Here is a 12,277-nt window from a genome sequence, read left to right as displayed (position 1 = left end):
GATCAGCTTTCTTCTTTCCTGTTCCTAGTCTCAGTTTTATGTTTTCAAACCTAAGTTCTAGGACATTGTTATCAAGTTCAAGAACTTGGTTCTTAAACTCAGCATTTGTGTTATCACTCTCATTAGCCCTAGACTCTAGACTTTTGCATTTTGCTTTTAGGATCACACATTCCCTAGACACAACTTCCTTCTCATTGTTAATTATCTCAGACTCATCAATGAAGTCTAGTAATAGCTCAGCCAACCTTTCTTTAGACAAGAATTTAATCTTGTCTTTGAGATGGAGAATACTTATCTCTTGTTCATCATCTGATTCTCCGATGGCCATCAGTGCTTGCTCTTCCTCAGCTTCATCTTCTGAGTCATCATCTGAGGTTTCTCCCCAAGCAGCAACCATAGCCTTGGTTTAACCTTTGTTCCTTTTTTGTTGAACCTATTCCTTCTTCCTGTTCCTTCGTTCAGCCCTTTCTTTCTTCCACTCAATTTCCCATTGAGGGCAATTCTTGATCATGTGATCAGTCTTACCACACTTGTAGCAACCCTCATTGGTCTGTTTCTCAGGAGCTCTTGTCTTGTTGAAGGTTGTACCTCTTGAAGAACCCTTTCCTCTCATCAGGTAATTTTTGAAATCTCTAGTGATCATAGCCATCTCATCATTTTCTAGATCTGAACCTTCAGCAATTCTGAGAGCTAAGCTTCTCTCCTTCTTGGGGGTATCCATCGTCATGGTTTGCCTTCTCATTTCATAAGCAGTCAGATTTCCAATCAGTTCATCCAGTCTGAGAGTAGCAATATTCTTGGATTCCTGAATGGCAATGATTTTGCTTTCCCATGTGACTAGCAGAACCCTTGTCAGAATTTTCTCAACCTTGTCTTCTTCAAGAATAACCCTTCCAAGAGACTTAATTTCATTTGTCAGTGTAGTGAACCTAGTATACATCTTTTGGATAGTTTCTCCTTCCTTCATAGTAAAATTCTCATATTGAGAATACAACAGTGTTCCTCTTGATCTTTTCACTTGAGGTGTTCCTTCATGGGCCACTTGCAAAGTGTCCCATATCTCCTTAGCAGTAGTACATCTTTGGAGCCTACTGTACTCATCCGGACCTAGTCCACACACAAGCCATTTCTTGGTCTTAGCATTTTTCTCCCACTTCCTCAGGTCTTCAGCAGTACAGTCAGCCCTTGTCTTTGGCACATCAACTCCTTCAGCATTCTTCTTTGTGGTTGGTAGGGGACCATCAGTGACTATGTCCCAGAGCTCATAGTCTTCCCCTATGATGTGATCTCTCATCCTGTTCTTCCACCAAGAATAGTACTGACCATTGAAAAGTGGAGGCCTAGCATTGGATTGCCCTTCCCAGTTCCCAGGTGGTGCACTCATGTTGTTCTTCTCCTAAGGTGTTAGCCTCTTCAAGGATAACCTGCTCTGATACCAATTGATGTTCTAAACGTCAATACCACACAAGTGGGGGTGATTTGTGTGGTACCCAACTTTCTCTCTAGAAGAACCTGGTTCTTCTAGGTGTACTTACTACTACTGTTTGCAGAATTAAGAGTACATAAAATAAAGAACACAGAGATTTTTGCGTGGAAAACACCTGGCTCAAAAGGTGAAAAAAACCACGACCTACTAATCAGTAGGATTTTCCCAAACTTTCACTAAAATCACTGAGCCAAAACAGCATTTACAAAACTCTTGTAAACCTAAGGATTAAACTCTAATCCCAGTGTGGCACACAGCTTCAACTGTTGCGACACCTTCAAGTTAGCCTATAACTTGAATACTCAAAGTACCTATTACAATTGCTTCTACAAAAACTGGAAAGGTACAACTTTAAACTACCAACTACAATTGAACTAGAATAAGAATAAATACAATAGAATTGGTTCTTCTATCTTGTTCAAGTAGCTTCAGGAATGGACACTTGAATCTTACATAAATTTCTTGCAAAATTGCCTCGCTCTTTTGCTGTCAATTTAGTTTAACTTCTGCGTTTGTGCAATACCTGTAAAAGAGAACAATCACTATTATTTAATGAGTTAGTAATCAGAGTTTGATTGAGATCAATTGTTGATCTTCCATCGAAGTTGAGTCCTTGAACAATACAAACTCCAACCTTATCCTTTATCTGGATTGTGTCCTCTTCCCATGAGGATACTTTCTCTCCTCATTCAATATGCAAACTTTTCGATTTGTTCAGGAGATATTGCTGCTTGATCACTGAGACTTATCTCTTTCACGTGTATCTCACATGTCTAGGTTGATAAATACTGTGCCTCACATGATGGACCTAGTCCATAACTGAGTTCATTTGTCATTCTTCAAAACTTCACCTGAACTTGGGCCAACATATTGTAAAATTTATAGAGAAATCCAGTGTAAAAGAGTTTTAGTAAAAAGGTCAAAATCACATGAAAACAAGGAAGCCCCAAACTCAATTCAGAGTCTTGGAGTTGGTCTAAAGGAATTAGGGGTTTTGAAATAAAACCCTAGTTCAATCAAATCCCACAATTAAACATGGCGGAATCCCCAAATTATAGGGTTTCCACCTTGAATTAAGTACAGAGATGAGAAGGCAAGTAGTCAAAACAGGCTCAGAGGTTTCAGAACTGAAACCTCTTGCATGTTCCTTTCAGCAGCAGAAACTCATAAGAAAACATGATAGCAGAACACAATATAAGCATTCAAGGAAAAATAAAGGAAAAATACTGATAGGAACAGTAGAAGAAACATGCTTAAAGAGGTTTTCTAGAAGAACTTTGAAAGGGCTCAGTAGAAGGAAAATAGTAAAACAATTAAGAACACAATAGAAAAATATAGTAGGCGAGACATAACAGAACATGGTAGAAAAGCATACACAAACATAGTATAGAAAACATAGTAGAAGAACATACGAGAACATGGAAGAAAAAAAAAAGCACAAGAACACAGTAAAAGCATACGAGATCATAATATAGGAAAGCACAGTAAGAGAAGCATATAAGAACATGATACAAGGACACAGTAGACTCAAATACACACGCATGACAAAGAAAACTCATAAAAACACTTAAAACACTTTTCAGAAAACCCTAAATCTGAAAAGAAAGGTTCTGAAAGTGATTTTTGAAAGAAAAGTTAGAGAAATCGTTTGAAAACTTAGGGAAAGCATAGATACACAATGGATCTAAAGAAATCAGAGAGAACCTCGAAGGGTTAGGGTTTTAGAAGAACCCTAGAAATGAGAAAGGCTTTGAAAAGGTCACAGATCTGCGTCGAAGAGGTCAGAAACAGACTCAAACAACCATGGTACGCCGGAGCAAGGCCAGAGGTGACCCTGAGACCTCGAATCGACGCTGTTCTGGGTTCAACCCTTCATAGTCAAGCCTTGAGTCTTCAGGTATCAGCCACGTAAGAGCACCAGGAGGTAGGTGTAAGACTCATATAGCTTTGATGGCCATAGATTCCAGTGGATTTCAGAGCGGATGTGGATAGGGTTAGAGAAGGTTGAAGAGTGTTTGAGAGAGGGGAGGGTTTCAGAGGCGGCGGATAATTAAAAATGATTTAGGGTTGGGGGTTTGGTAAATTAAAAAAAGGAAAGAATGCGTGTGAGCCGTTGATTTGTTAGATCAACGGCTATGATTAAAAGAAGAGGTCCGGGCGGGTTATTTGAGTGGTTTAGGGGAGGGTAATTTATGAATTGGGCCGGGTAATTTGGGATTGGGATTGGGTTTAATGGGGGCTAATTTAGGCTAAAATTGAAATAATTAGGGCTAGTATTTAAATAGCCATTTTCTCCTTTTTATTTTATAAAAATAGTAAAATAATTTCTGGAAACAAATTAAAAGTTCTAAATTAATTAATAATATGTAAATATTAAATTAAAAATACTGGAATCAAATTTGTAATTATAAACGCAATTAATCTTAAGATATGCTAAAATTGCAAATATGTGCAATTTAATTTTAAAATACTCAATACATTTGTAAAAAAATGTGCAAACAATTACCTTAGCTATATTTTGGTATAAATATAAGAATAAAATAATTTAATCACCAGAAATGATGATTTGAGAAATCATTATTGGTTTTTGTAATACTAAAATAGGGCAATAAATTGATTTAGAAATCTTTTAAAAATTAGAAAAAATACTAAAATATTTGGACACACTTATATATGCATATATATGTTACTTTGAAAGGTATTTTGCATATAAAAATATACAGAACAAAATTGGGTATCAACACTCCCATTCTTTGTCATCCAAGTCGACAACTAAGTTTATACCTGGTAAATTTCTTATTTCTGATGGAACAGTAGATGTGTTTGAGTCACAGTGAACATGTTTTTTTATTATTTTTTGCCTTGCCTTCTTTCAACCTGATAGTCTCTTTATCTTGTGAAGACTGTTTACCCTTCTCTATTTGTATGTTAGTAGCCTTCTTCCTTTCTTGCCCTTCTATTGTACCAATTCCAGTAAAAGTATTCTGCTTCCCCTCATCCTGTACATTTAGAGATTTTGGATTTTCATAAATCTGCATATTGTCCCTAATTTCTGCTAAAGATTGATCATTTTGTTTGCTTGTCGATATAGAGACAATATTCTTCTTGCTATTGTTCTAGGCATGTTTGAACTTGACTTTGCTTTTCTTCTTTGGCATCTTTTTGGCTTTCTTATTTTTAGTTTTCTTCTTCATACTTTTCTCCTCCTTGTTTTTAATGATCTTATTATCATCTAGTCCATCTTCCTGTTGCTTTTTTTCAATGTCGACACTGTGTGAGTCTGCTTGAATTGTCTCCTCTATGCCTTCATTGTTGTTTCCCTTCATTTTGTTCATAGATTGTGCATCCTCATTATTTTTGGTAATCTTGTCACCTTCACCCTCCTCCTTCTCTTGAGCAGCCTTTTCCTTTTCTAGAGACCTACAATTAACTATGTAGTGACCCACTTTTTGACAATATTTACCATACTTCGGCACATGACCTTCATATTCTAATTTTTGAGTATAACCTTTTAGCGGTGAATCGTCAAATTCCTGTCCCACAAATACACTTTGTGGTAACGGCTTAAGCAAATCGACCTCCACTCTAATTTTGGCCATACTTGGCCTAGTTATTCCCATTGTAGCAACATCTAGGGCAAGTGGAGAACCAACGAAGCTCAAAAGCTGCTTAATATAATGCCAATCGTGCATATGATATGGTAAAGCGGGCAAGAGAACCCAGGCTGGAGCGACTGGTAAGTACTCTTCTGGCTTGAAGTCCGGCCACCGCTTTTGTAGCCACATTTGCATTTCATCTATTTTAATTACCCTTCGGAACCATACTGTTTCCAGTCGTCTTCATTAAAGAGATCAATGAAGACATTATGATTATCATAGACCCATATTCTGACCGTCCCTTTTAAGGGAATAATTTCCCTAAATCTCGACCTAATTCGATTAATTTGGGGGCGTGGTCTAAGAAATCTACCCATAATAGTATACTTACAAGAATCTGCCATTATGCCATAGTAGTCATTAGCTTTGAAAATCACCATCAGCATTCCGTTGTGAGTCGTATATCTTGCAATAACTTTTTCTTTTTCTTGCCGGTTTTACCTTGGGTTGGGGATCTGAGAAGATGAAGATGGGGCGCTAATGGTGTTAGCATAGGAAATATTTTCTTGTTTTGTGACTTCTTTGGGAGCTATTTTGCCTGATGGGGGCGATTGAACCGCCGTACGCGCCGGAGGGATGCCTCCCGATGGCTCCATCTTGTGGAGCATGACCCGTACGCGTTAGAATAGGGGAGCTAAAGAGCCGTTGTAGAGAGAATCTTTTTAGAGAGATATTAGAATTTTTGCGCATCTATTCAACATGCCTAATCTTTCTCTAAAGTGGGGTGGACTGCATTAGGCTGGTTTCTCAGATTAACTTTTCTCGTAAGATTTAGTGCTTTATTTTATGATGGTTTATATTTTTATTGTGGGGAGAATACCTTACCACCCTCCTAAACTTGACGCGGATTATTAGTTACAGCACTAAAATATCCATAATCTTAATTACCCCCTTCAACTTTGCCTTTTGAGAGCCATTACCCCCAAGACGCTGATGTGGCAAAAAAATGTGGGTGCACTCGCCTGCTGCATGGATTTTTCTGTATATATGGCATTTTTTTCAAAAAATAAAATATATCTTTACCTTTATAAGTATGTTACTTTTTTAGACAATTTTTTTCGAATACAATTTATAATAAACTTGGATAGAACTACATAATTTATGCTAAATTTTCTTATTTGGCTAAAAATAATGAAGTTTTAGTTAATCTTATTTTAAATTTGACCTGAAAATAAACTTTTATACAATTGAAAGAAATAGTCAAGGCATATACAAAGTTATAAAAATACATAGTTTGAAATCAATTATTTTGGCTAAGATTTTTTATATAGCTCTAAATATGGTGCTCTAAAAATATACTTTTTACAAATTTTACCTGAAAAAGTAAAAATACACAATTGAAATAAATAGTCATTGCATCAAAAGAAGAAATAAAAAGAGTGTACAATTGCAAAAAATAACTTATTATTTCTAACATACTTAGTGCTCTAAAAATGTATCCATAGAGTAAGTTATTCATGGAAGAACACTTAATGTGAATAAAGTTCGTCTTGATTTCCAAAGAAAATAAGAAATTCATATATCAAAACTTTATCAAGACATTAAAAGACTTCTATTTACTAGAATTTCCAAGGGCAATATAGGAAAAAAATAATTAATTCATTCTTGAAATCTGGAAAAATCACTTATTTTGGACCATAAAAAAAGCCAAAAATCACTTATTTTGGACCGGAGGGAATAATATATTAAGACATTTATCATTTCAAAAATTCATAAATTTGATTACTTTTCTAATTTAAACACATTTTTTTTAAAATATTATTTACATGATTTCTATTCATGAATTTGGATTACACGCGCCCGTAGATATTGATCCCTTTCCTTATCCCTCCCCACCTAATTATTGCTTCTTCTTTTTTTGAAAAATATTACTATATTATTTCTTTTACCCGTTAGAAAGTTTGAAAAATAATTTAGGGTTTTAGTGATACTTTTGGAAACGCAAACCCAGAACCAGTCAAAAAATTTCTTCCCAATTCAAGTAGTAAAAGTATTGTCGTCCAAAACAAATATAAAAACAATTCTAAAACCAGAACCAAAGCCAAATCAACTTCTCATCCACAGATAATCGATTCCTGAATGATTTATATGAGTAATTGATTCGAGAAATCTGTCTTCCCTTCTCTGCTTTCAGCCGTCGCTCTCGCCCCTGGTATTTGGTTCGATGTAAGTTCCTGTCTCAAGTGATTGATATTTATATTTTTGTTTATTTCCTATATATTTAAGCTTTGGCATGATTTGAGTTTTAGTCATGTCCATATTTTGTGATTCGAGTTTCTTATTCCATTATTATACCCCTCTTTATCAATTCTGTATCATATTAATTACATTATAAAAGAGAAAATTGCAATCTATCATGGTTTATTTTTGTATTATTTCTCTTTTTTTAGGATCGATATGTGTATAGTTTGCTGTCATATCAAACCGTAGTTTTCTTATTTTCTGATTCATAGGTCATGGCACTTCAATGCTTCACTTGGACTAGAGAACTCTTGGGTTCATTATTCAATATAATATGTAAAGATGAAGAAGATTTTGCAGAAACTTTCGGACGTTTGCCAGATTGTCTTATTATTGATATCCTGAGTAGACTTCCATTAGATTGCCTTGTTAGATTTCGAAGGGATTGTAGGGATTTGAGAGCTTTGATCTCATCACACTATTTTGCCACCGTACATCTCAGTAGAGCTACTAGATCACCTATGCTGCTCATACATGATTATTACAAGAGTATCAAGAACGTGCAGCAATTATATGTGTTTGGTGCTGAACATCTTTATGGGAAGAATGTGTTCAGGAAACTTCATCTCAGGCCTGAGCTTATGATCAATAATAAGCACTGGGAAAAACCCCCAACTCTTCAATGCTCTTGTCAAGGAGTTCTTCTGTTTGCTGATCCCATGTACCCTATTTATTATGCTTTGAACCCGATAACACAAGAGGAAGTAACCATAAAACATATGCCAAAACCCGGAAAATCGTGTGCTCTTTATTTTTGTCCATTAACAAGACAATTCAAACTTCTTTATGTACAAGCACAAGGGAGTTTGTGTCAGTATTTTGTATACATTTTGAAGACACAAACGTGGAGGAAAATCCATTCGTCGTCCACTTTCAACTTTTTGCCATATCGTAACTCTCACGCGGTTGTTAATGGAGCATTGCATTGGATTATGTATACTGATTTTGAAGAAGAAGGGATTCCTCCTTGTGCAAATGGAATCATGGTATATAGAATGGATAAGGAAGAACTCTCTACTATGCCTCATCCTGGAAGTGTGTGTACCTCAAAGAAAGTGCATACAACTATGACTCTTTTAGTGAAGGAAAACCATTTGTCTTTTTGTCACTTGCTTGTCTCTGAATATGCAGTGGATATATGGATCTTGGAAGACTATGAAATGAGGGCATGGAACAAAAGGTACAAGGTTAATCTCTTTGACGAGAAAATTTTTCCTTTTAGTTTGCCTTACACTCGGCCCGGGTCGGCATACATAGACGTGTATTGGTGGATAATGCTTATTAACATCCAAGGCGGTGAACTTCTCTTTTACCTGCGCGATAGAGGTTTATTTTCTTATAATTTAGATCATAAAACTGTGAAGATACTTGAATTGCCGCAACTGAAAAGGTTCTATGTTTGTAGGACTTATATAAACAGCCTACTGGCAATAGCTTAACTCTCCTCGCTTTTTATTGTTATTCTTAATCTTTCTAATTTTGGTGCTTTGTTAAGTTATCAAATACCGTTCTTAGTGGAGGTTCAATGTGTTTCTACTTTTCTTGCATTGGAATTGGAAAAACTCCAAATCTTTAGCTAATGTTAAATTCTTTACCATGCTAAATTTTAGGTGTCCTATAACCCATCCTAGTTTTCTTAATTATTCTCCATATCCTGCTGATATACTAAGTACCCTATTTTCTTTGAGCCACTTAGTTTTCATGATGTAGCATTGTTTATTTTACAATTTTATCTCAAATGTAGTTGTAATTAGTGCAAATCCGTTGTGCGTTGCACGATCCTACACTATAGTGAAATAATATTTGAAAGTATACGACTGATAAATTTTATTCTATATCATAACGGGCAATATTTATTTTGCAAAGTCTATAAATTTTTATTTTATAACAAAACAGGGGAATTATCAAAGCAATATCATATATTTTTTTTGTTTACCCTTAAAATTGGATAACAATTAAACTTATAATGTGATTTTAAGGACACGTGATTTCACCTAATACCAATTGATAAATGTAAAGATTAGTGATAGAAATTAACAACAAAGTAAAACAATCCAGTGTTGAACAGAATTCAACCCTCGTGTAAGAACGCCCTCGAGCTGATTGATGCCAGAACAAGTAAAGATAAGGCAAGCTGATGAACAAGAGAATATAAGCTAAAAGAGTGTTATATAGCTTTGATATGCGAGAAGGTAAGTTGATTACAAATGGTTGAGGCCCTCTTTATATAGTAGAGGATGTAAATGCCTAATTTTTGCCTTGTTTATATATATATATATATGTGTGTGTGTGTGTGTGTGTGTGTGTGTGGGTGTGTGTTTTTCTTATTTTTTGTATGTATAAGTTTCAAGAGTTGATTAATGGTTTGATAAATGGGGTAGGGATTGGACTAGTGTATTTAATTTAAAATTGAGCCAAAATTGGCCCAAAATTTGAGCCCATTTCGTCCAAATCCGGTCCACAAGGGGTTGCCAAGAGGAGGGTCCAAACGACGTAGTTTTGGATCAAAACTACGTCGTTTCACTAAATGAAACAAGATCAAATCTTACCCCTCCATTCCACCTTGATCCAATGGATCTCATTCACTCTTGTCCTAGGTATTTAAAGCCTCCAAAATCTGAAAATTTTCCCCATTTCCACCCATAATCCTTTTCTCTTCTTCTCTCTTATCACTCTCTCCCCCCTCTCTTCCCCTCCGCCTGTCCGCCGCCCAGCGCCGCCCGCCGGAATTCGCCACCGGCGGCGGCCAACGTCCAAACACCCCCAAATTACACCATTCTTTTCCTCTCATCACCCTCTTTCTAGATCCACAACCCAAATCCCCCAAATCTCCACCAATAATCAACAAAATCAAACCCTAGTCGCGCCGTCACCACCCTAGCCGCCGCCCACCACCCCAAATTTCGGAAATTTTACACCACCGGTTTCCTCTTGTCCCCCTCTTTCCATATCTCCAACTCAAAACCTCAAAAAACCCAACCGCCGCCGGCAGCCGCCCCTACTGCCGCCATCCCGCCGCCGCCACTGCCGCACACTTCCGCCCGTTTCTTTTCTTTAACCGGCCTCGAGCAAGGTTGTGTCGTTGATATTATTGAAACCGGACTCGGATTCGCCGGAATTTTTCGGTTTCAAGAATATCAACAATAGAAGCTTGCTCCAAAGTCGTACCACTGCCTATCGTCGTCTCCCGGATGCTCGAGTATATGGTAAAATCGCAATCCCGGCCCCGTTATTAATTTTCTGATTTTTTCTTTTTCTTTTGTTTTTTTTTAGAGTTAGTTTCTGTTTTTTTTTAATTTAATCCATTTTCTGATTATGTTTGTCTTTGTTAAATCGCTTCGGCGATATCGTGCGTTCCGTTTTATTTTAATAGCTAATTTTTGTTTTGCTCATGTTGGTTCACAATACATGTGTTGAAATTTAATTACATGTTTTAATACTTGGTTTAATTTGAATCAATAGGTTGATATTGGTGTTGTTAAAATCTGAAATTTAGATATTTTTATAATGAAATANAAGACATGTGTCCGTTCGTGTGGGAATTCAAGGGAGAGGAACCTCCAAGGGAGTCTTATGCACAAAAGGTTTGGTTTGGTGGTCGATTTTCTGATATAGACGAGATGGTAGCTGATCGTGAACGTGGGGAGGTAAGCCTCGCATACCTTGAGTGGTTTCACAACCAGGCTATCCCCGAGCAAAGGCTAGAAAGATCCATACGACATGCAGTTGATTGGGAGGAAGAGATAGGGGCCAGAGTTAGAGATACCAAAAGGGAAGTGGCACAAGAGTTCCAGTCTCGTATTGACACTTTAGAAGAAGATAAGGGAATTCTGGAGACAGCCATGGACATACAACAGGCTGATTTTGAGCGGGAAAAGGCTCAGTGGTCACGAGAGAAGCGAGCACTCCAAGCCCAAATTCAAAAGAAGAAAATAATCGTAACAGCTCAGCAGCAAGAAGAGAGAGAAGCCCAGTTCAGGGTAGTCCGTGATCACGAGCGTAGAGGTTTTGCTCAGTTAATCCAAGGTCTGAGGGATCAGATAGGGGGAGTTGAGTCAAGCAAGGAGAGCCAGAATGCGGAGTTTGAAATAGAAAGACATCACTACAAGAGTATGATCAACCGGTTGGAGGGAGAGTTACTAGAAAATAGGCGCCAGAAGGATATGGCCTTGGACCGCGAGCGTGATGCGTTGGATCTAGCTGAGACCCGTGGTCAGCAAAATTAAGAGCTGCATGTGGCTTAGGAATACGTTAAGGGAAAGATCCTCGAGGTAGCCACATATACCTCAAGAGCTTGCATGAGTTGTCAAGGAATGATGCCCGAGCGGTTTGCAGAAGTATCTTTGAACGTTGCTCGTCATATATCTGCAGACTTGGAGAGGATATACTGCAATGTTGGGGGTCAGCCGCAGGAACAAGCGCCTTGATTACATTGATGCTGGTGGATTCTATTGCAAAGATCAAAGTCTTCTTTTAGTTATCGGTCTTTTTTTTCGTTTTGTTGTTTTTGAGTCAACAAAGAGTCTTTTGGTGTTTTGAGTCTTTTGGTGTCGGGTATTCCACTACCCTGAGAACCTTAGCTTTGATCTGCTTGTTGACTTCTTCATTGATTTTCAAACTCATTTTAGACTTGAACTTTATGAGATTTTGCTTTACTGGTGGACACAGAGGATCGGTTGGCAGTTTGTGAGCCTCAATAGACGTACTTAGACCAGTCATGTCATCATACGACCAGGCGAATATGTCCTCATATTCTTTCAAAAACTCTGTATACTCTTCCTTGTTTGACGGCGATAGGTGAATGTTGATTCGTGTTTCCTTGATGTTTTATGCATCTCCCAAGTTGACAACTTCGGTCTCGTCCAGGTTGGATTTAGGCTTGTTCTCAAAATTC

The 12,277-nt window shown here is 37.2% G+C and overlaps 2 protein-coding genes across 2 annotated transcripts; one reads left to right on the top strand and one right to left on the bottom strand.

Moving 5' to 3' along the window:
* Nucleotides 1-4,602: 4,602 nt before the first annotated feature.
* LOC109216224 lies at nucleotides 4,603-5,738 on the bottom strand. The gene is made up of 3 exons (XM_019380360.1): nucleotides 5,584-5,738; nucleotides 5,474-5,479; nucleotides 4,603-5,323 (listed from the first exon to the last, which is right to left on the bottom strand). Exons 1-3 carry the CDS (start codon nucleotides 5,736-5,738, stop codon nucleotides 4,603-4,605), a joined length of 882 nt encoding a protein of 293 aa, XP_019235905.1.
* A 1,345-nt stretch (nucleotides 5,739-7,083) lies between these two features.
* On the top strand, nucleotides 7,084-8,898 carry LOC109216225. Its single transcript, XM_019380361.1, has 2 exons — nucleotides 7,084-7,308; nucleotides 7,596-8,898. Exon 2 carries the CDS (start codon nucleotides 7,599-7,601, stop codon nucleotides 8,820-8,822), a length of 1,224 nt encoding a protein of 407 aa, XP_019235906.1. The 5' UTR covers nucleotides 7,084-7,308; nucleotides 7,596-7,598; the 3' UTR covers nucleotides 8,823-8,898.
* The last annotated feature ends 3,379 nt before the right edge of the window (nucleotides 8,899-12,277 follow it).

This window comes from Nicotiana attenuata, unplaced genomic scaffold (assembly GCF_001879085.1).
Source record: "Nicotiana attenuata strain UT unplaced genomic scaffold, NIATTr2, whole genome shotgun sequence".
Lineage (NCBI taxonomy): Eukaryota > Viridiplantae > Streptophyta > Magnoliopsida > Solanales > Solanaceae > Nicotiana > Nicotiana attenuata.
This window is presented reverse-complemented; position numbering and strand designations above follow the sequence as displayed.